This window comes from Leucopleurus acutus (genome assembly GCF_964270905.1).
Source record: "Leucopleurus acutus genome assembly, chromosome: 10".
NCBI classification, from domain to species: domain Eukaryota; kingdom Metazoa; phylum Chordata; class Mammalia; order Artiodactyla; family Delphinidae; genus Leucopleurus; species Leucopleurus acutus.
Window position 1 is genome coordinate 39,701,097 of NC_139153.1, and position 24,748 is coordinate 39,725,844.

A 24,748-nucleotide genomic window follows, 5' to 3' on the forward strand; every position below is an offset into this window, starting at 1 on the left:
GACTGCCTATTTCCTCTTCATTTGTTAGGTCTGGTGGGTTTTTACCTTGCTCCTTCATCTGCTGCGTAACTTACGGTGTTTGGGGTCTCCTTTTCACAGGCTGCTTGTTCGTAGTTCCCATTGTTTTTGGTATCTGCCACCAGTGGGTCAGTTTGGTTCAGTGGCTTGTGTAGGCTTCTTGGTGGAGCAGAGTCGTGCCTATGTTCTGGTGGATGAGGCTGGATCTTGTCTTTCTGGTGGCCAAGATTGAGTGTGGTGGTGAGTTTTGGGGTGTCTGTAAGCTTATTATGATTTTAGGCGCCTCTCTGCTAATGGGTGGGGCTGTGTTCCTGTCTTGCTAGTTATTTGGCATGGGGTGTCCAGCACTGGGACTTGCTGGTCGTTGAGTGAAGCTGGGTCTTAGCATTGAGACAGAGATCTCTGGGAGAGCTCTCGCCAGTTGATTTTACGTGGGGCCTGGAGGTGCCTGGTGGTCAGGTGTCCTGAACTCAGCTCTCCCACCTCTGAGGCTCAGGCCTGACACCCGGCTGGAGCACCAAGACCCTGTCAGCTACACGGCTCTAACATTATATCTAGTGGTAATGCAGACTAGAAGAGCTCTTCTGGAAACATTTGGCAGTTAAACATACACCTATCACATCTGGTTCCTAGGTACTTACTCAGGCTTAATTGTGAGAGGAGAGTGACTACCTCCTGCGCAGTAAGAAGGAATTTGGCAGGAGTTTGGGGATTGTTATATATCCTGTTTGTGTGGAGCTTACAAGAATCTGTGCATGTGTGGGAAATTCCCTGACAGTCCAATGGTTAGGACTCTGCACTTTCACTGTTGAGGGCCCAGGTTTGATCCCTGGTTGGGGAACTCTGGAGAATCCAGCCTGGATGGGAATGGCCAGGCACCAGGGGCCACACACAACTGGCTCTTCCTGGCAGAGGGCTCCAAAGGATAAGCGATGCTCATTGCAGCCCTCAGTGGATTGCAAAGGAGGACGGGGTTCAACTGGGAAAGCAGCATTGTCACTCCTGGAGAAGACAACGGAGCACCCTCAGGAGTTTTCTCTTCAATTCTCTGCTGTAGGCAGCCGAGCAGACTACTTCAAATCTTAAGTTTACAGTTTTATGTTCTTTTGCTTTTGGTTTTATTTTGTTTTTGGTAAGGAATGATGTTGAATACTACTGTTGCAGGTTGGATTTTCTGGAAGCAAATATTGAGATGGAGTTTGGGGAGCAAGATATTTATTAGGGACCAACATAAGTAAAGCGAAGCAGATTTATATATTTATTTTGTTTATTTATTTTTTGGCTGTGTTGGATCTTCGCTGCTGAGTGCGGGCTTTCTTTAGTTGTGATGAGTGGGGGCTACTCTTTGTTGCGGTGCACGGGCTTCTCATTGCGGTGGCTTCTCTTGTTGCGGAGCACAGGCTCTAGGCGTACGGGCTTCAGTAGTTGTGGCACAGGGCTTCAGTAGTTGAAGCTCATAGGCTCTAGAGTGCAGGCTCAGTAGTTGTGGCGCACGGGCTTAGTTGCTCTGCAGCGTGTGGGATCTTCCCAGACCAGGGCTTGAACCCATGTCCCCTGCACCGGCAGGCGGATTCTTAACCACTGTGCCACCAGGGAAGCCCAAGCAGGCGGATTCTTAACCACTGCACCACCAGGGAAGCCCGGGAAGCAGAATTAGGCAAAGGCAGAAGTTAAACTGTGTTGCAGCCCAATGAAGCTGCCACCAACCTAGCAGAGAACACTGGAGTGAATATTGCCTGTCAGAGTGTCTGATACCAGACCAGACTGGTCAGGCATTAAACCCCTACCTTGCTCAGTCACTGGGTGTGGGCTGTCTTGGGAAGGGTGTGACCTAAGGGGAGGCCCCTCTCATTCATGTTTGATTCCCAGGGTCTAGGAACAAGGCTTCTCATATGAGGTCCAAGGATAGCTTCAGCTTCTCATGAAATTTATAGCAAACCTGGAGGTGCATATGCATGTGTATGTTTTTCTGGGGAGAGGGTGCCAGGAATTCTCCACCCCCCAAATTGCTAAGAACCACAGGTTGGACAATGTCTAGCATATGGGCAACTTGGTATCCATCTCCTGCATCAGTGTGTTATGGAGTGGGGAGAGGAAGGATACTCTGTGCTGAAGGAGACAGGATATGTAAAAGCCTGGCTGTCGGCGGTGGAAGGTGAGTTAAGTAACAGGTCTGTGTGGTAAACCAGTAGAAGCTCAGTTTGCTCAGAGAGGAAGATACAGTCTAGGGAAAAATAAGGTTGAAGAAGTAAGGTAGCATGAAATTGTGAAAAACCTTGACTGCCCCTGAGCCACTTATATTTTATTCTGATGCAATGAGGAGCTGAAGAGGTTTTTTGGCCAGGGAATGACACATTCAGGTTAAATTTTCTCTTTTCTTTTCTTTTTGCGGTACACGGGCCTCTCACTGTTATGGCCTCTCCCATTGCGGAGCACAGGCTCACGCCAGCCGCTCCGCGGCATGTAAGGGATCTTCCTAGACCGGGGCACGAACCCGCGTCCCCTGTATCGGCAGGCGGACTCTCAACCACTACGCCACCAGGGAATCCCATTCAGTTGAGTTTTATAGCTGTGTATAAGGCTTATCAGATGAAGAAGCAGGAAGACTATTTGTTTAGTGGATTATCAGTTACCCTACGAGGATTTAATAGAAGCTGGTGAGCTTCAGTGGAGTCCACCTTCAGGTGTGTCGAGGTTTACCAGGAGGATTTACCAGGTTTACCAGGAGGGTTTATCAGGAGGGCGGTTCTATAACAAACACCATCTCTTCCTGAAGCTGCAGATTGACTCTAAATTAGATCCTCTTCTGCAGCCGGAGTGCTACAAGTCACAAGTGAAGTAAACATGGTCCCATTACCATCGCCAATCCAGCGATGAGCACCAGGCTCAGTTAATGCCTTTACTGCCTCTCGTTGCACAACTGTAATTTTCCCTTAACTGGTCTCCCTGCTTCCATTCTCTCCCAAGACAAATTCATCCATCCAAAATAGATTTTCTAAAACAAACCTGATCATGTCAACACTGTGCTTAAAATTCTTCCATGGTTCCCCATCCCCATCTAGAAAAAGCCTGTAACACAGAGTAAACAGGCTTTTGGGCCTTGCCCCAGCCTCCTTGCCTTCCACTCCCCTTCCACTCCCCTGGTGCCTTCTGCACCAGTCAGGCCCACTCACTTCCTGATCCCACTCCCAATCCTGTCACTAATCTATCCGCCCCTAGCATGCATGGTCCATTCTCCTTATTCTAGGCTTCCTGCTAGCCTGGGAGTGCCTACAGAGGAGGACTGTTGTTAGGTTAGCTTGGCAGTGAGGTTCCTGCTGTAGATAGGGGTATGTTTATTGTTCACAGCTTTTTAAAAAAAAATTTATTTATTTATTTACTTTTGGCTGTTTTGGGTCTTCGTTGCTAGCCACGGGCTTTCTCTAGTTGCAGTGAGTGGAGGCTACTCCTCATTGTGGTGTGCGGGCTTCTCATTGCGGTGGCTTCTCTTGTTGGGGAGCATGGGCTCTAGGCGCGCAGGCTTCAGCAGTTGTGGCACGTGGGCTCAGTAGTTGTGGCTCACGGGCTTTAGAGCGCAGGCTCAGTAGTTGCTGTGCACAGGTTTAGTTGCTCCACGGTATGTGGGATCTTCCTGGACCAGGGCTCAAACCCGTGTCCCCTGCATTGGCAGGCAGATTCCCAACCACTGCACCACCAGGGAAGCCCTGTTCACAGCTTTTTAATTTGATAAATTACAAACATACAGAAATGATGGAAGAGTAATATAGTGAATACCTGAATACTGTCCACCTAGAGTCAATAAGTCAAAAACATTAGCATCATCCTTAACTCCTCCTGAATACCGTCCACCTAGATTCAATAAGTCAAAAACATTAGCATCATCCTTAACTCCTCTCTTATGTACCTTATATTCTGTTCATTAACAATTCCTCGGCTTCCCTGGTGACGCAGTGGTTAAGAATCTGCCTGCCAATGCAGGAGACATGGGTTCGAGCCCTGGTTCAGGAAGATCCTATATGCCGCAGAGCAACTAAGCCCATGTGCCACATCTACTGAGCCTGTGCTCTACAGCCCGTGAGCCACAACTACTGAAGCCCGCGCACCTAGAGCCCATGCTCCACAACAAGAGAAGCCACCACTATGAGAAGCCCGTGCACCACAACGAAGACCCAACACATCCAAAAATAAATAAAAGTAAATTTTAAAAAAACACAAAAAAAATCCCTTTAACTTTTTCCTTCAGAATATATCCAGAATCCAAACACATCTCACCATCTGCTGTGCTGTGCTCTGATGGAGTCCAGCATCTCTGACCATGACCTTTAGCCTCCTCAAGGCTCCCTGCTTCGTAGTCTATTCTCAACCCGCAGAAAGAGGGATTCTATTAACTCATAAGTCAGACTATGTCAATCCCCTGCTCAGAACCCCAGAATAGCTCCCATCTACTTCAGAGGAGAGACTGATGTCCTTACAGTGGCACACAAAGTCCCGCTTGATATGCCAACGTTACCTCCATACCTTCCTAACTCTGCTCTAGCCACAAAGGCCTCCAGGTGGTTCCTCAAACAGGCCAGGCACAGGCCATCTCATGGCTTTTGCATTCTTTTCTTTTGCCTGGAAGATCTTTCCCCCTCCCCCCATATCTATGGATATATCACTTCCTCCACTTCTCAGTTCTTGAATCCAGTCACCTTCTCAGTGAAACTGTCCTTTACTCACCTAATGAAAATTGCAAATTCCTTGCCCCCCAATACTCTCTAATCCTTTTTCCAGATTTATTTTTCTTCATAGCAGTTATCACAACTTGATACACTATGCATTTTTCACTTATTTATCTTTGTTATGTCCTGTAAGCTCCACAAGAACAGGGACCTATGTGCTGTGCTAACAGCTGTGCCTCCAGCACCTGGAAGGGCGCCTGTCACATAGCAGAGCCCAATCGACTTCTGCGGAGTGAGTGGAGGAACGGGAGCTTAAGGGAGGAAACACTCAAGTCCGGGAAGACTGCTGGAGGAGTAAGTCCACCACCCGTCGCCACTCCCAAACACCGCCCACGAGGCGTCCGGGCCCGCCCCGCTCCCTTAAGCCACGCCCACGGAGGCGGGCTGCGGCCGGAAGCACCTCCCCTCGGCGGAAGCCGGGCCTGGCAGGCGGTCTAGGCTCTCCTCCCGACCTGCCCCGGGCTCATGCCCCTCCCACCCGAAAGTGGGTGAAAGGTCGGCGGCGGTGCCGCCGCGGCTGGGGCAGTGGAGGGGAGCCCCTGGGAACCGACAGGCACGGCCACTGACGGACGTACCATGGCAGACCAGGCGAAGCCCATTAGCCCGCTCAAGAACCTGCTGGCCGGCGGCTTTGGAGGCATGTGCCTGGTGTTCGTGGGGCACCCACTGGACACGGTCAAGGTGCGAGGATGCTGGGACGCGGGCTGGAGGGAGGAGGCGCGGACAGGGCGCGGAATGTAGGGTCTCCCGCGAGGCTCGGTCTGGGATAGAAGCGGGGTCCGTGGGAGCTTCCGTGAGAAGTCTAGGGAATCTTCCTTTCGGGGGTCGGGGAAACTGTTCCTGCACCCCAGAGAGCTGGACGTTGCAGAGTGAGCAGCCTCTAACCGCCCACCAAGGGCTCTTGATTTAAAAAAAAAAGTTCTCTGTTCGGAAGCCTCTTCTGATCTGGCGCCACTTCTTTGAGGATGGTAAAGAAAGAGCACCGCCCCAAAGCTCTGACTTCTGAAAACCCTAACATTATCAGCAAGGTTGAAAAAGGCATCTGTAAATCCCGCTTCAGGAAGAGAGCTAAAGACTGAGGCAAGGTTATTCCAGACATGTCTTTTGACACATTCCTCTGGGCCCAGAGTGCTCCATCACTATCTCCTTTGAACCTTTCTTGACCATCTTCAGCCTGTCACCCCATGTTAGCCTGAGTGGCCTCCTGTGGGAAGCGATGATGTCCTCACTGACTGAGCTCCTTCCAGGGAAAGCAAGTGATCAGCTTTCCCAGGGCAAGGCTGATCCCCAAAACAACCTGGTGAGGAAGCCGTGGTCAGATTGAGGCTCCAGGAAGGGGGAAACTCATCAGAGCTTGTTCCCTGCTTATCCTCACATTATGCATCAACTCTTTCTCCTGCAACACTTTCAGCAAGGCCTTGCTGGAGACCAGAGTCCATACCCTGTGACTTAGCATTCAAAGCTTCATCCTAGTTTTCTAACGTTATTTCTGCACACACTTGGAGGAAATTGACAGATCATGGCCAGGGTGAGCCTGTAGGGAGCAGGCATGAAGCCTGTGTAGGAGACTTATTGGAATGTTGGATTGGGTTTCCTCCACAGGGAAATTGCTTTGGGGACATTCTCCAGGCAAGTTTGGGCAGCAAGCTCTTTGCTGCCTTTCATCTAGGAGAGGATCTGGGGTCATTCTATCACAGGACCAGAATTAAGCAACTGGGCTGGTTTGGGCACTGTGAAACACAAAATCAGATGTTTATTCAGTAATTGGTAAATGCCATGTGTGTTAGGGCTTCCCAGACAGTGGTCGTTCTAAGCAGCACTGATGTAAGGGAGAAGAATTGTCTGGCCTCTCTACTCTTGATCTTGTTAGTTCTAGGCAGCTGGGGCCTCTCTTTAAAGAAAAACGAAACCCTGTTGCTCCCTGATACAAATGTTGCTCCTACCTCCATATCCTCTTGTCCTTCCTCCCCAATCAGATGTCATTCCCAGGAAGGGCCCGAGGACCTCTATACTGAAATGGAAATGACTGAAAATGCTCACTGCATTTTTTTTTTTTTTTTTACGTTACGCGGGCCTCTCACTGTTGTGGCCTCTCCTGTTGCGGAGCACAGGCTCCAGACGCGCAGGCCCAGTGGCCACGGCTCACAGGCCCAGCCGCTCCGAGGCATATGTGATCTTCCCAGACCGGGGCATAAACCCGCGTCCCCTGTATCGGCAGGCGGACTCTCAAGCCACTGCATTTTTAATAGCCAGAAAGTCCCCTTTTAGCTTAAGCCAAAACCACAAATTGCCCACTACTGTCCTTTTGACCTCTAAGAGCCAGGTGGCCTCCAATCAAAGCTTGGCCTAGAGGCACTTTCAGAGGTCTGAGGCGACTAACTGTGGTCTGGGAAGGCAAGAGGTGCAGCACTTCAGTTTGGAAAGGCTTTATGGCACGTGATGAAGGGCTGGCTGAGTTCTGACTGGAGAAGTAGGGAGACCCAGACATTCTGGGTAGGGGGAAGGCAGGAGTGAAGATGGATATAGGCTTGATAGTGGGAGCAGGCTGTAAAATAAGACCAGCCGTGGAGGACTTTAATGTTCTTGCTGGGCCTGGGTGGCGGATGTCATGATGAGACATGTGAGATTTATACAAAATCACAAAAAGGTATCAGTCAGAAGTTTTGGTCTATTTCTCTCTCTCTACTAACTTGGACAGGTTGTGCCTGACCATGGAGGATCTGAAGACCAAATAAGGGATTTTGGATGCAAAGCAGCGGGAGCCTCTAGACATTTCTACTGTTGTGTCCCATAAACTCCTCAGATATGCATGTCACCTCCATTGCCTAGAGAGTGAGTTCCTTAGTTTGGGACATAAGGCCTTAACAAAATCAAGAATGAGAAATTTAAAGTAATAGAGGAACAGCATGATGAAATGGTGTCTTGGAAAAGTTAGTATGATAGCAACCTGAGAAGAATTAGGAAGCAGAACTCAGAGCAGGAAAAATAGCAAGGAAAAAGACTGCAGAAGTATATAACTGGGTGTATCAGTTATCTCTGGCGGTGTAACAACTTATCCCAAAACTTAGTGGCTTAAAACAACAACAATAGGGACTTCCCTGGTGGTCCAGTGGTTGGGACTCTGTACTTCCACTGCGGGGGCCACGGTTCCATCCCTCGTCAGGGAGCTAGGATCCTGCATGCCGCACAGCATGGCCAAAAAATAATAATAATAAGTGTTATTATTAGGCGAGGATGTGGAGACCTCGGAACTCTTGTGCACTGTTGTTGGGAATGTAAAATTGTATACTGACTGTGGAAAACAGTATGCCAGTTCCTCAAAAAATTAAAAATAGGATTACTATATGATCCAGCAATTCCATTTCTGGATATATACCCAAAAGAATTGAAAGCAGGGTCTTGAAGAGATATTTGTACACCCCTGTTCATAGCAGCATTATTCACAATAGCTGAAACATGGGAGCAACCCAAGTGTCCACAAATGGAAGAATGAATAAGGAAAATGTGGCATATACATACCATGGGGTGTTATTCAGCCTTAAAAAGAAGGAAATTCTGGGGCTTCCCTGGTGGCGCAGTGGTTGAGAGTCCGCCTGCCGATGCAGGGGACACGGGTTCGAGCCCTGGTCCGGGAAGATACCACATGCTGTGGAGCGGCTGGGCCCGTGAGCCATGGCCGCTGAGCCTGCGCTCCGCAATGGGAGAGGCCACAACAGTGAGAGGCCCGTGTAAAGCAAAAAAAAAAAAAAAAGAAGGAAATTCTGACCTTGCAACCACATGGATGAATACTGTAAACATTAGGCTAAGTGAACTAATTTACTAATTAATAAACTAATTCAGTTTTATAAGGCAGAAAGAATTCTGGATGGTGGTGATGGTTGCACAACGTTATGAATGTATTTAATATCACTGAACTGTACACTTAAAAATGGTTGAGATGGTAAATTTTATGTGTATTTTATGACAGTAAAAAAAAAAAAAAACAACCCAAACTGGGGGGATTTCCCTGGTGATCCAGTGGTTAAGACTCTGTGCCTCCACTGCAGGGGGCGCGGGTTCGATCCTTGGTCAGGGAACTTCCGCATGCCATGCAGTGTGGCCAAAAAAATAAAGAAATAAAAAATAAAATAAAATAGTTAAGGAAAAAAATGGGCAAAGGATCTGAATAGACATTTCTCCAAAGAAGATATACAAATGACAATAAACACATGAAAAATATTCCACATCATTATCCATCATGAAAATGTAAATAAAAATCACAGTGAGATACCACCTAACACCCACTATGATGGCTATAATTGAAAATAAATAAATAACAGGTGATGGGATGTGGAGAAACTGGAACATTCATACAATGCTCTTTGGAAAACAGTCTGGCAGTTCCTGAAAAGGTTAAACATAGAGTTAGCATATGACCCAGCAATTCTCCTGTGATGGTTAATTTTATGTGTCAACTGGGCTGTGGGGTGTTCAGATATTGGTCAAACATTGTTCTGGGTGTATCTGTGAGGGTGTTTTTGGATGAGATTAGCATTTAAGGTAGACTAAAGTAGATTGCCCTCCCTAATGTGGGTGGCCCTATTCCAGTCAGTTGAAGGCCTCAATAGAACAAAAAGCTGAAACTCCTCCCTCCTGACTGATTGAGCTGGGACATTGGTCTTTTCCTGCCTTTGGACTCAAACTGAAGCATTGGCTCTTCTTAGGTCTTGAGGCTACCAGCTTTTTTTTTTTTTTAACACCTGTATTGGAGTATAATTGCTTTACAATGTTGTGTTAGTTTCTCTGCCAGCTTTTGAACTGGAATTTGAACCATCAGCTCTCCTGGTTCTCAGGTCTTCAGACTTGAACTATCCTATTGACTTTCTTGGGTCTCCAGCTCACTGATTGCAGGTCTTAGGATTTGTCTGCCTCCATAATTGTGTGAGCCAATTCCTTATAACAAACAAACAAATAACTAAATCTACATGTCCTATTGGTTCTATTTCTCTGGAGAATCTTGACCAATACAATTATGCTTGGGTAATATAATATCCAAGAGAATTGAAAACATAATATCCATACAAAAACCTGCACACAAAAGTTTATAGCACCATGATTCATAATAATAAAAGTGGAAAAATGTAATTCGTCATTATCTGATGAGCAGATAAACAAAACATGGTATATTTGTACAGTGGAATACTATTTACCCATAAAAAGGAATGAAGGACTGATATATTCTACAACATAGATGAACTTTGAACACATTATGCTAAGTAAAAGAAGCCAAGTGTGAAAGACCACATATTGTATGATTTATTTATATGAAATATACAGAATAGGCAAATCCATAGAGATGGAAGCTATATTAGTAATTACCAGGGGCTGAGAGAAGGGGGGAATGGGGAGTGACTACTAATGGGTGTGGTGTTTCTTTTTGGGGTGATGAAAATATTCTAAAACTGATTATAATGAAGGTTGCACAACTCTGCAAATACACTAAGAAGCACTTAACTGTATACTTTAAATGGGTGAATTTTATGGTATACGAATTATATCTTAATAAAGCTGTTTAAAAAAACCCAATACTGAACCAAAGACCCTCTCCTTCAACCAAAAGCAACAAAAAGATGCTGGCCAGGACTGTACTAATCTGAAGGATTGGCTTCTGTGTGGTTCATTCACAGGCTGGCAGTTAGTGCTGGCTGTTGTCAGGAGGCCTTCTTTCCTCCACACATGACCTCTTCAGACTGCTTGAGTATCCTCATAACATGGTGGCTGACTTTCCCCAAAGCAAATAACCTGAGATGAAGACAGGCAGAAGCTGACCTTTCTGTCAGCTAGCCTTGGAGAAGTCACATAGCATCAAAACCACTACATTCTGTTCGATAGAAGTGAGTCACTGAGTCTGGCCCACATCCAAGGGGAGGGGAATTAGGATTAACCTTTTTTTTTTTTTTTTTTTTTCTGTACTCAGGCCTCTCACTGTTGTGGCCTCTCCCGTTGCGGTGCACAGGCTCCAGACGCGCAGGCTCAGCGGCCATGGCTGACAGGCCTAGCCGCTCCGCGGCATGTGGGATCTTCCCAGACCGGGGCACGAACCCGTGTCCCCTGCATCGGCAGGTGGACTCTGAACCCCTGTGCCACCAGGGAAGCCCAGGATTAACTGAAGGGGAAGAGTATCAAAGAGTTAGTGGGCATATTTGAAAACCATCACACTGGGTAAGAATAGGTGAGGACTTGGCCTAGGAGAAGACTTCAGATGGAGAGAGGAAGAAATTAGGATTCTGCAAGACTCTTGAAGGAACTCTCCAAAAGCCTTGGTGCCTATGTGAATAAGAGGAGGAGAAGTAACAGGAAGTGGTCGGATGCTAGAGTTTCAAATCCTGAGAAAGAGGGTAGCCTGATGGCTCTGGCACAAATGGGTGATTCATCAAAAGGATGAGATTCCGGAGGTGATATGAGTAGGGACAGCTTCTCCAGGCAGTTTGAAATGTAGCCCAAAAGGTGGGGAGAGAAGGTCTGAAGATGGCTGAGTAAAAGTCATCACTGAGCAGAAGCTGAAGCCCTGGAATCTGAGTTTTCTAAAAGGGATAGTGGAACAGATGAGTAGGGTACTTAGCCTTGGAGGGCCCCTGGAGTAGAAAAGGAGACAAAGGAAGGAGTACCAAGAAGGGAGGTTTAAAGAGAGACAGTTTGAAGCATTGGATACACCAAAAGGTGGAGGAGGATGAGGACCAAGAAAAGTAGGATCAAATCCACCTCACTCCAAAATACCTTTGTTGAGCACCTTACCTAACCACCGACAAGGCACTTGAAATGGGTGTGGAGAGTGCCTAGAGCTGAACTGAGCTTTGCATTCACTGGCACATGATTTGAACTCACTAAACCCAGCCTCCTCATTTGTAAACTGGTAGTACCTATTCCACTGGATCATTGTGGGATCCATTAGATAAGAAATAAATAGCAAAAGTAAGTGGCTGAGGAAATCAGAGGAACTGTGACTCTCTCCAAAAGCATGCTACTAATGACTTGTGAGTACAGGGTTTGAATAAACTGGAGGAAAGAGAAGTCTGAATCCAGCAGATAAAGTGAATGCTGAAGACATGCACAGAGGTGCAGCTTTCTCTGTTAAGAGTTTAGCAGACAGTTGGGCCATTGCTACCGACAGGCAGTTCTGATTCTGGGAAATGACTGTATTTTAACTTCTGGTTTCAGGTCCGACTGCAGACGCAGCCCCCAAATTTGCCTGGACAGCCTCCCATGTATTCTGGGACCTTTGACTGTTTCCGGAAGACTCTTATGAGAGAGGTACGGAATCTTGGTGCTGGGCATTTCTCTTATTCAGAGGAACAGTTTCACAGGGTTGATTTATTACTTCTCTGGGGGATAGGGTGACTTTGCGTAGTTCTGTTGGAGGTCTAGCCCACAGCTGTGGCGCTCTCACCGTGCCATCCTATGCCCTCCTATTGTCATCGCTCTGGAGTCTTTGATAGTTCCAGCTACTGTTTTATGTGAATGACTGAAGCTAATAAAATGGTTCTAAAATGGTTCTCTCTTTTGGAAGGCACAATTTAGACCACAGGGAATTCATGAGGAATAGTTGGAGACGTGAAATAGAAGAAAATGCAAATCTGGATCAGTCAGTTTGACAGGGATCAGTGTCAGAAGTTCACATAAAATCTGGAGGAAGAGTCAGCCAGTCTGAGGAACAGTGAAAGAAGCTAGCAGAGTCTTCAAACCCCTAGACTAAACTAACTAAAGGAAACTAAATTGGTTTGAGGTTATTGAATTACATAGTAATTTTTCAGATATTTCTTAAAGTGAAAACATGGGATTTTAAAAAAGGTTTAATTACTAGTGATGTTTATTTCTGACTTCATTAGCACATATGTGACAAGACCTTGTTGAGAACTTTTCCTTTGTTTCTTAAAATATAACTCTAATATGAATAAATATATATGTAGTGTTCATTAAATATACAGAAACTGAGAAGCGGGTGTCACCCAGATAAAGAGGGGATGCTGGTGATTGATGGACTCGGTCTGGGAGGAAAAGTTGTTCCCAGGGTTCATGCAGGACCCAGGCATGGGAGGAAGATTTTGAGGTGGAGTCTACCCAACCACCCATGCGTGAGACGGTGCTGCCTTTTCTTCTGTAAGGCTCTCTTCCTTTCATCAGCCCAGCATGGAGTCTGATCGGTGTCCAGTGGAGTCTTTGGGCTTCAAGTCAGCTAAGAGTTCTCTGCCTTTACAGAGAGGCAGGATTACATGCCTCTTGGTCAGCAAATGTTATTGAGGACCTATTCAGCGCCTGGGCAGTGTGCTGGGTGCTGGAGGCCTGGTGAGAATGGCTCATATAAACCCAACTCTCTGCAGAGTTGAATAGGCTTCCTTAGTTTATGTTTGTGCTTGTCTCTGGGTTTTGCTGTGCCAGATTGAGCTCTCTGCTTTCTGGTGCTGCCAGACGGGTCTTGGTTGTGCTGCATGGAACTGGGTAGGCCAGACAGTGGAAGGAAGGCTAGAGGAGTTGTTGGGAGGCGTGGGTTTGGCCCTCAGGCCTTGGGCATCCTCTCAGCCCAGGTGGGAAGCTGTGGGAGGGGCTTTTGGAGGGCTTTGTCACCTGCTGCTTTTGCAGATCCTTCTCAGAACTTTCTCTTCCTATTCACCTTTCCTATTTACCTCCTCTGCACTTTGTCCTTGGTGAGTCTGCTTACAGCCTGTAGCAGTGCTAGACCTTTGCAGGATCTGGGAGGAGTACTGATGGGTACAGTTGTGCCCCTTGAGTTCTGGAAAGAAGATGGGTTGTGAATGGCCAGGGTCTGTAGCAAGGCAGGTTCTCCAGCCTAGGTCTGTGGACCCTCTCAGTGTGCAACTCCACCCTATTTCTCCTGCTACTTTCTGTAGGGAGCAACTTTAACATTTTTTTGTGTTTTTTTTTTTTTTAATTTTATTTTTATACTATCTGGAATACTGTGCATTTTAAATTTATTTATTTATTTATTTATTTTTGGCTGTGTTGCGTCTTTGTTTCTGTGCGAGGGCTTTCTCTAGTTGTGGCAAGCGGGGGCCCCTCTTCATCGCTGTGCGCGGGCCTCTCACTATCGCGGCCTCTCTTGTTGCGGAGCACAGGCTCCAGACGCGCAGGCTCAGTAGTTGTGGCTCACGGGCCTAGTTGCTCTACGGCATGTGGGATCCTCCCAGACCAGGGCTCGAACCTGTGTCCCCTGCATCGGCAGGCAGACTCTCAACCACTGCGCCACGAGGGAAGCCCCTATGTTTTGTTTTAAAAATTGTCCCTTATTTGTATTAAAATGATGCAAGCACTTAGTTTGCTACTGAAGGACTTGTAACAAAGTAGCCCTCCCACCCCAATTCTCTAGAGGTTACTTTCAGCTCTCTCAGTTATTAATGCTGTTTTCTACCTAGATGCATACGTGTATTTTATACATTTAAAAATGTGTTTTAAAACTAACACAGGGACTTCCCTGGTGGTGCAGTGGTTAAGAATCCACCTGCCAATGCAGGGGACATGGGTTCAAGCCCTGGTCCGGGAAGATCCCACATGCCGTGGAGCAACTAAGCCCATGTGCCACAACTACTGAGCCTGCGCTCTAGAGCCTATGAGCCACAACTACTGAAGCCCGTGCACCTAGAGCCCACGCTCCACAACAAGAGAAGCCACCGCAATGAGGAGCCCGCACATGGCAACAAAGAGTAGCCCCTGCTCGCCACAGCTAGAGAAAGCCCAGGCGCAGCAACAAAGACCCAATGCAGCCAAAAATAAATAAATAAATAAATAAATTTATTTTTTTTAAAATATAACTAACACAACATTGTAAAGCAATTATACTCCAATTTAAAAAAAGAGAAAAAAATGTGTTTTCGCTACCTATTTGTGGTAGATGATTTTAACTCTTGCATTCCTTATCACCTTTCTGCCCTGCCCATATAATTTTATCATACTTTGTGGTTTAGTACAATTCGGTGTTTTCATGATTACAACTTTATATGTGTTTTTCTCTGTTAACTAAGTAATGTTCTATGATGTGCATTTCATTTCTTGTACAACTTTTTGTTTTTCTTGAGGTTGGGTTAAAAATTGCATCAGTTTCGTTTGCTTGTGTTTCTTTGAATCTCTGCCTCTGTCATCCTGTACCCTAAATGCCCTTTAGAATACCTTTTTGTTTGGTTTTCCACACTGCCTAAATAGTTATAATCTGTTGTTCCAATGTTTATTGTTTTGCTTTGTTCTTCTTGGAAAAAACAAACTCTTCCTGGATTCCTCTATCCTCATACTCCCACATAGACTGGTTTCTTCCCAGGCCCACTGTACCAGACACCATCCTGGAAATCCCCTTCATCTCTCTTGGGCCAAACTCGTGGTCTCCTGGGTCCCATATCTTCCTCTTCCTTGATTTACTAACTTGTTTGGTTGGGATATCTATTTGTCTATTTATTGGCTACTACATAGTTGCTTTCATTATCAAACTGTACTAGTGAAAATTGATGTGCAGTCTTACTATTGTCTTTAACAATAAAAACCCCATGTCTTTTTTTTGGGGGGGGCACACTGGGCGGCTTGAGTGATCTCAGTTTCCCGACCAGGGATTGAAACTGGGCCACAGCAGTGAAAGCCTGGAATCCCAACCACTAGGCCACCAGGGAACTCCCCTCATGTCTTAATACTTGGGAAATACAAAAATTTCATACACCTCTAATGTCACCCCAAAGAAGTCACATTGTACATTCTGTTTTGTAGCCTGCTTTTTATTTATTTATTTATTTATGGCTGCATTGGGTCTTCATTGCTGCATGTGGGCTTTCTCTGGTTGTGGCGAGTGGGGGTTACTCTTCATTGTGGTGTGTGGGCTTCTTATTGTGGTGGCTTCCCTTGTTGCGGAGCATGGGCTCTAGGCACGCAGGCTCAGTAGTTGTGGCTCGTGGGCTCTAGAGTGCAGGCTCAGTAGTTGTGGCGCACGGGCTTAGTTGCTCCACAGCATGTGGGATCTTCCTGGACCAGGGATCGAACCAGGGCTCGAACTCGTGTCCCCTGCATTGTTAGGCAGATTCTTAACCACTGCACCACCAGGGAAGTCCCTGTAGCCTGCTTTTTTTTCACTTAGTAGTCTCTTCTCATGTTACAGTGTGATTTTATGGCTATGTGATAGTCAATTTATGGAATTCCCATAATGTGTCTCAATCTCCTATTTGAGAATTTTTAGGTTCATTCCAGAATTTTGCTACTTAATAAATTCCTGATGTCATTCTTTTCTATATCTGAGTATTTCCTTAGAATACATTTCTAGACAGAGAATTTTCTGATGAAAGTGTAAGCTACATATTTCCAGATTGCCTTCCAGAATAGGAGCTGTTTTCAGTTTCTCCAGCAGTGTATAAGAAGACAACTATTTCTGATAAATGTGGGAGTATTCTTCCTTTTAAAAGCTCTCCTTGCTTGGAGGGGAGGTGAGGGAAGGAGGCCACAGGTCAGAGGACACACTGCTTCCCTGTTTCAGTGATGTAAAAGTTAGCTGTGTCTGTAAACAGCTTCCACTTCTGTGATTCCTTGCAGGGCATCATGGGTCTATATCGGGGCATGGCCGCCCCCATCATTGGGGTCACCCCCATGTTTGCCGTGTGCTTCTTTGGGTTTGGTTTGGGGAAGAAACTGCAACAAAAACACCCAGAGGATGTGCTCAGGTGAGTACTTACAAGCCTGGAGGACTCAATGCTGTTCTGCCTGGTGGTGTGATACAGGTTAAGGGAAAGAACCTTGGCTGACAGGCAGTGACCGTCCTCCTGGGTCCCCAGGGCTAGCTCCTGGTTGCTCCACGTGAGGGAGGTACTTGAGTTTTCCTTTGCCCTTTGAACCAAAAGGGAGAAAGAAAAACTCAGATCCCTCCCCCACCCCCTTATTAGGTTGTCATAATTTCTTCTGTGAGGTAGTATCGCTTAACTCCACAGCATTGGGAGGTCTGAATGCTAAAATGTGTGTAAAATGCCATGAAGGTACCTGGTGCTGCAGTAATGACAGCAGCAGCCTTGTTTCCCATCACCTGGTTGGGAGAAGGGAAGGTTCCAACTTTTGTTTTACTTCTTTTTTTTTTTTAATTATTTACTTACTTATTTTTGGCTACATTGGGTCTTCGCTGCTTCACGCAGGCTTTCTCTAGTTGCGGTGAGAGGGGGCCACTCTTCATTGTGGTGTGTGGGCTTCTCATTGCAGTGGCTTCTATTTTTGCGGAGCACAGGCTCTAGGCATGCAGGCTTCAGTAGTTGTGGCACACGGGCTCAGTGGTTGTGGCTCTTGGGCTCTAGAGTGCAGGCTCAGTAGTTGTGGCACACGGGCCTAGCCGCTCCGTGGCATGTGGGATCCTCCCGGACCAGGGCTCGAACCTGTGTTCCCTGCATTGTCAGGCGGATTCCTAACCACTGCACCACCAGGGAAGCCCTTCATTTTAATAACATAATTATTTCAGATATTGGTTTCTCTGGGTTTTTTAAAAATTTAATTAATTAATTAATTAATTTGGCTGCATTGGGTCTTTGTTGCTGTGCACGGGCTTTCTCTAGTTGTGGCAAGCGGGGGCTACTCTTCTTTGCAGTGCACGGGCTTCTCATTGCGGGGGCTTCTCTTGTTGTGGAGCACGGGCTCTAGGTGCATGGGCTCAGTAGTTGTGGTGTGCAGGCTTCAGTAGTTGTGGCATGCAGGTTCAGTAGTTGTGGCTTACGGGCTCTAGAGTGCAGGCTCAGTAGTTGTGGCGCACGGGCTTAGTTGTTCCGCAGCATGTGGGATCTTCCCGGACCAGGGCTTGAACCCGTGCCCCCTGCATTGGCAGGCGGATTCTTAACCACTGCGGCACCAGGGAAGTCCCTGGTTTCTCTGTTAAAGTGAAATAAATTAGTATATTTCCTTTCAGTAAACTTTAAGTTAGATTTGGGTGTGAAGAGGCAGATGAGGCAGAATTATAGTTCAGAATTTACAAAGTAGTTAATGAAAACAGGCTTCTTGGGATGCAGGGGAATTCTGAGTTGAAACATGGGATGACAAGGCACACTCAGTCTGAGCCGTGCAGGCTGACAAGTCCTGGGAGGGGCTGCAGGCAGCACAGGACCCCGGCTAGACTTGGGATTGGGAGCTCAAGGGAGGCAGCCCAGGGTGCCATGTGGTTGTTTTCTGTCACTACTTCAGGCCACAGCAGGCTGAGTAAGGGTCTGGACATAGATAGAAATGCTCATAATGTGCAACTCTATTTTTGGAGTCCTTGTGACCCTCTGAATGTGACCAGCTTCTATAAAAAGCCACAGGTGGCCCCAGATGTGGGTGTGTGGGGCTTCCTTTTGAAACTGTGTTTGACTGTTGGTAGTCCAGATGTCCTATGGACACATGTCCTCTCTGAGCACCTGGTCTTTTAGCTCATGTGCCAGCTCACAAGGGCCATGCACAAGAACCCCCGTGGGGTCACTGCTAGTACTTCAGCCTGTAGGTTGTATTCCCTATATTATGGTGTCAGTCCTCAGAGAAGCACCCTTCCTGCTTAAGCAAAGGTTGAGACACTCAGGTTCCTGCCCCCATAATCCTGCCGTGCTCTGAATCCTGAATGTCAACCCTGCCACCTTCCCCTCCCTGCAGTAGTGTTTGGGGACAGTATGGAAAGGAACATTACCAGGACCTTGGGTCCAGCACTCACAGATGCTTCCCTCATGTGGGGGTGAAGGGTGGCAGAATGGGCGACCCATGTAGGGTGTCTGCATGGTACCCTGTGCACACATAGACCCTGTTCAGAGGAAAGTCCTCAGTCCCGGGAGATGGAGGTATGTCCAGCCTAAGGTCTGGGCATACATGGAAGAACAGATGTTGGTCTCATGAGGGGAAGTTTTGTTGCTGAGAGGACTCCTCTTGGGGACAGCAGTGTGAACTGAGACTGTAAAGGAGGCCATGAATGAAAGCAAGTCTCCTGACTGTTGAACAGTCAGCTTGTGTGCTGGGCTTGCATGCCTGAGGTAGTTGTGTGAGTGCCTGGAAAAAACAGGACCATTGAGACTGGTGCCCTGGAAGGAAGGACCCGAAGTGGATGTCTCCCTTTCCCCATCTGACATCTGTTCTCTGGGTTTTGGGCTCCTTGTAGTGTGGGACAGGCCTGAAGGCTCAGCTATCAGAGGCTTGGGGTTAGGAGGGGCCTGCGGCCCAGGCAAGAAAGTGAAGTTTTTCAACAACATTTGCTAAATTGTGGGGACACTATTGAAATGCTAATTGTAGCTCTGTACTCCACTGCCTCCAGACCAGTCTGGTATAGCTAATCTTAGAAAGAAAAGGAGATGCCAGAGGTGGGACAGGCCGTGACAGCAGGAGCCTCCAATTCCACCAAATATTCATTGTGGTTCATTCTGTGAGGGCCATGGTGAGGATCCATATCTCTGGCCACTGGGGGACTATTCCCTGCATGGAAGGCCACAGGACCCATCATGTCTGTGGGTACCATCCCTGACTGGGCCCTTCCCAGCATCTTACAGCACATTCCTCACAACTGGCCTGGCTGGCCCCCTTAGCCTGTGCAAGCGGCCACAGCCATTCCTCCGGCCTTGACACCGTCCTTTGTGAATCTTGGCTTAAAATGTTCTCAGGCCCTTGGTGATCCAGAGGAGGCGAGATTGGAGGGGAACTGGGGTTGATTGAGGTCTGCATTCTGGGTTAGAGGCTTTTTTCCACAACAGCCCTGAACTTTACAGATCAAGGCTCAGAGAGGCCAGGAAACTCGTCCATAGTCACTGTGCATGGCAGGCCGGGGAGGAAACTTCTCCCATGGGTGAGGCCATCTGAGTGTGCATGTGGGCCTCGTGACCAAGCTCATATTGCTCTTGGCACTGAGACCCCTGCCTTGGGAAATTTGATGTCAGAATATACCTAGACCTTGGGTTTTGTGTGAAATATGCTTTATTTGTTCTGGACTTCTGCCCAGTTCAAGTACTTATTTTTTCTTTCAAAGTCCTCTTTGCTGGGATTGCCTCTGTTCTGGGTGGTTAGTCACAGGTTCTTGCCTCTTGTTTTTTTTTCAATATAGCTACCCCCAACTATTTGCAGCTGGGATGTTATCTGGTGTATTCACCACGGGAATTATGACTCCTGGAGAACGGATCAAGTGCTTGTTACAGGTGAGGGTGTGATCTGGGGTGGGGGGGGTATGATTTGCGGGGAGGTGGGAGGTGGCTAGCTTTTTCCATTGGGTATACAATTTTGTGTGGATGTTTATGTCCTTTCACCCTTTATAAAGACTTCAGGTCAGGTGTGCAAAACAGTTTCAAGGTTTTCAGGAACATGGAAGGAATCGTAGTAGAATCAAGAACCAGGACAGTGCAACAAATCAAATGTCACACCTGTGACGGGTGAGCTCAGACTTATCCACCCTAATTAGCAGCTACTTCAGGAACTCTGAAAGGTGAGTCATGTCTCATCAGAGGTGGAAGGGAGGCTGCTCCTGCCTAACATGTTAGGTCTCTGCCATTTGCCCAAAGGCTCAGTGCCCTTAAAGTGTCTGGCTTGTTCCCAGGCCAAGGGTGTGAACTGACTGCCTGCCTGACCACACAGGGCTCCTTTTTAAAAAACTGTTACTGCTTTTTTCTTCTAATGGCTGAAGCAATTTAACACACAGTCTTTACTAGAAAAATTTTGGTAATGCAGAGAAGCACACAGAAAACAATGTATTTATCACCCATGATACCACCCCACTGTTATGCTTTCTGTGTGAATTCTTCTAGTCTTTTTGGTAAACTTGTATTAAAAAAAGTTATCTTTTGAAATAAAATTGGGGTCACATATTGCAATAGTTTTGTAACCAGTTTTTTTCATTTGATATGTCGCAATATTTTTGTGATTTTTTTTCTCAAGCGTCATTTTCTGTATTTTATTTCAATACATGGCTGTCATTTACCCAATAATACCTTATCTGGGGACATGACAAATTATATGCCATAGTGAAGATCTCTGTAAATAGGTCTCTGCATGTGTTCCTGATTATTTTCTTAGGATAAATGTCTAGACTTGAAATTAGTATGATTAAAGGTAGGTACTTTTTTTTTTAAGGTTAAAAAGGTTTTTAATGCATTTTACTAAATGGCCTTCCTATAAGTCTGTCATTTTCTATTCCTGTTAAAAGTATAAGAGCTCTTACTTCCCAGCAGATTCTGTGGCATCTAATTTACAATCTCTGCTAGTCTGATGGGTGAAAAATTTGCATTGTTTTAATTTTTCTTGCTTTTAATTGTCGGTGGGGTTAATTTTTTTGATGCATATTAGCTGTTTGTATTTTTCCTTTGTGAAATGCCTATTTGTGTTCTTTGCTCATTTGTTTGTTTTTCTATTGACTTATAAAAGCTTTGGACATGTTTGAATTTATTATTTTGTTTTATTTATTTATTTTTGGCTGTGTTGGGTCTTCATTGCAGCGCAGGCTCTCTCTAGTTGCCGCGAGCAGGGGCTACTCTGTTGCGGTGCACGGGCTTCTCATTGTGGTGGCTTCTCTTGTTGCAGGGCACGGGCTCTAGGCGCGTGGGCTTCAGTAGTTGCAGCACACGGGCTCAGTAGTTGTGGCATGCGAGCTCTAGAGCGCAGGCTCAGTAATTGTGGCGCATGGGCTTAGTTGCTCTGCAGCATGTGGGATCTTACCGGTTCAGGGATCGAACCCGTGTCCCCTGCATTGGCAGGCGGATTCTTAACCCCTGTGCCACCAGGGAAGTCCCTAATTTATTATTTTTTAAAATTTTTATACAATTTTTAAAGGTTACACTCCATTTACAGTTATTACAAAATACTGGCTGTATTCCCCAAGTTGTACAATACATCCTTGTAGCCTGTCTTACACCCAATAGTTTGTGCCTGTCACTCCCCTACCCCTAAAACCTTTGGACATATTAAGGTTATTAATTTCTTAACATATTTGGCAAGTCTTTTTCATGCTTTGCATTTGTCATTTAATTTTGTGCATTTTTTAAATTAAATTTTTTATTTTGAGATACTTATAGATTCACATACAGTTGTAAGAAGTAATACAAAGGGAAATAAAGAAATAAATAAAACAAAAGGATCCCATGTACCCTTTACTCAGTTCTTCCACAGAGGTAATATATTGTAAAATTATAGTACAATATCGCAACCAGAATATTGACATTGTTACAGTCAAGATACAGAACAATTCCAACATGCCAAGGATCCTTCATGTAGCCCTTTAATAGCCACATTCACTTCTCGTACCCCACTCCAGTCCTTAACCACCCCAGCAACCACTAATCTGAATTCTATAAGCCTGTAATTTCAAGACTTATATAAATGGAACTATACAGTATGTAAACTTTTCAGATTGGCTTTTTCAACTCAACCTAATTTTCTGGAGATTCATACAGATTGTTGCTTATATGAATAGTTCATTCCTTTTCAGTAGTCCATGGTGTGGATGTACTAGAAATATGTTTAACTTTTCATCCATTGAAGGACATCTGGGTTGTTTTCAGTTTTTGGCTATTATAAATAAAGAAGCTATAAACATTCATGTACAGAGGTTTTTCTGAGAAAATCAGTCTTCATTTCTCTGGGATAAATGCCCAGGAGTATAATTGCTGAGTCATGTGGTAGTTGCATGTTTAGTGGGGGTTTCTTTGGGTTTTTTTGGCCACACCGCACCAGCATGTGGAATCTTAGTTCCCCCATCAGGGATCAAACCTGTGTACCCTGAAGTGGAAGCGTGGAGTCTTAACCTCTGGATCTCCAGGGAAGTCCCATGTGTGTTAGTTTTTAAAGAAACTACCAAACAGTTTTTTCAGAGTAGCTATATCATTCTACATTTCCACCAGCAATATATGAGTGATCCAGTTTCTCTGCATCCTCACCAACATTTGGTGTTGTCACTGTTCTTAATTTTAGCCATTCTGATAGGTGTGTAGTGATATCTCATTTAATTTGTATTTTCCTAATAGCTGAGGATGTTGAACATCCTTTCCTGTGCTCATTTGCTATATGTATATCCTGTTTGGTGAAATGTTTGTTCATGTGTTTTGCCCATTTCTAATTGGATTATTTGTTTGTTTGTTTTGTGGTATGTGGGCCTCTCACTGTTGTGGCCTCTCCCTTTTGTGGAGCACAGACTCCGGACGTGCAGGCTCAACGGCCATGGCTCACAGGCCCAGCTGCTCCGCAGCATGTGGGATCTTCCCGGACCGGGGCACGAACCCGTGTCCCCTGCATCGGCAGGCGGACTCTCAACCACTGCGCCACCAGGGAAGCCCATTTGTTTTTTTATTATTGAGTTTTGAGAGTCCTTTATTCTAGATACTAGTGCTTTGTCAGATATGTGGTTTGCAAATATTTTCTCCTAGTCTATAGTTTGTCTTTTCATCCTCTCAAAAGAGTCTTTTGAGCAAACATTTTAAATTTTGATGAAGTCCAGTTTGTTAATTTTTCTTTTATGGATTGGGTTTTGGGTGTTTGGGGCATCAGGTCTTAAGAACTCTTTACCTAGCCTGCAATCCCAAAGATTTTCTAATATGTTTTTTCCAAAAGTTTTATCTATAGTTTACCTTTTACATTTAAGTCTGTGACTCCATTTTGAGTTAATATTTGTATTATGTATGAAAATTAGGTCAGAGTTCTTTTTTTTTTTTCTTTTCCCTAGGGCTGTCCAATTGCACCGTACCATTTGCTGAAGAGACTTATCTTTCTTCCACTGAATTGTGTTTGCATCTTTGTTAAAAATCAGTTGGGCATATTTGTGTGGGTCTACTTCTGGGTACTCTAGTTTCTTCCATTGATTTATGCTTCTGTCCCTTCACGAATACTACACAGTCTTGATTAGTATAGCCATATACTAAGTCTTGAAATTGACTAGACTGATGCCTCCCGCTTTATTCTTTAAAAAAAAATGGGGACTTCCCTGGTGGCGCAGTGGTTAAGAATCCGCCTGCCAACACAGGGGACACGGGTTCGAGCCCTGGTCCGGGAAGATCTCACATGCCTTGGAGCAACTAAGCCCATGCACCACAACTGCTCAGCCTCTGCTCTAGAGCCTGAGAACCATAACTACTGAACTCATGTGCCACAACTACTGAAGCCTGTGCTGCTTCACAACAGGAGAAGCCACCGCAATGAGAAGCCCCACGCACCGCAACGAAGAGTAGCTCCCGCTTGCCGCAACTGGAGAAAGCCCGCGTGTAGCAATGAAGACCCAACACAGCCAAAAATAAATAAATAAATTAATTAATGAAAAAAAATTGTTCTAGCTATTCTAATTCCTTTGTATTGGGTTGGCCAAAAAGTTCACTCGGGTTTTTCCATAACATCTTACAGAAAACTTTTTGGCCAACCCAATATTTCTATGTAAATTTTAGGGTAATTTAGAAAATTGAGAAAAATCTTGCTGAGATTATGTTAAACCTATAGGTCAATTTGGGTAGAATTAACACATTATTTTGAGTCTTCCAATACATGGACATGTTATATCTCTCCATTTGTTTAGAATATTTGTTTCAGTCAGTTCAGTGTGTTTTCTTTCTTTCTTTCTTTCTTTCTTTCTTTCTTTCTTTCTTTCTTTTTCTTTCTTTCTTTCTTTCTTTCTTTCTTTCTTTCTTTCTTTCTTTCTTTCTTTCTTTCCTTTCTTTCCTTTCTTTCTTTCTTTCTGTGTCGGGTCTTAGTTGCAGCATGCAGGATGTTTTAGTTGTGGCATGAAAACTTTTAGTTGTGGCATGTGGGATCTAGTTCCCTGACTAGGGGTCGAACCCAGGCCCCCTGTATTGAGAGCATGGAGTCTTAGCCACTGGACCACCAGGGAAGTCCCAGTTCAGTGTGTTTTCTAATTTCCTTTGAGACTTCCTTTTTTAATTACTTAGGAGAGTGTTGTTCAGTTTTCAAGTGTTGGAGATTATTGATTTCTAGTTTGAGTCCATTGTGAGTGGAAAACATATTCTGTATTATTTACATTCTTTTAAATTTCTTGAGGTTTACGGCCTTGGATATGGTTTATCCTGGTCCATGTTCCATGGGCA

General features: G+C 45.5%; 1 protein-coding gene across 1 annotated transcript in view; it reads left to right on the plus strand.

The window, feature by feature from the left end:
• The first annotated feature begins 5,235 nt into the window (after positions 1 to 5,235).
• SLC25A20 (solute carrier family 25 member 20) overlaps positions 5,236 to 24,748 on the plus strand; it is a 29,658-nt gene continuing 10,145 nt past the window's right edge. Inside the window, exons 1-4 of the mRNA XM_082848705.1 lie at positions 5,236 to 5,420; positions 11,937 to 12,029; positions 16,293 to 16,420; positions 19,783 to 19,873. Of these exons, the coding sequence (XP_082704831.1) occupies positions 5,316 to 5,420; positions 11,937 to 12,029; positions 16,293 to 16,420; positions 19,783 to 19,873 (417 nt within the window). The 5' untranslated portion in view covers positions 5,236 to 5,315. The remainder of the gene's footprint in view (positions 5,421 to 11,936; positions 12,030 to 16,292; positions 16,421 to 19,782; positions 19,874 to 24,748) is intronic.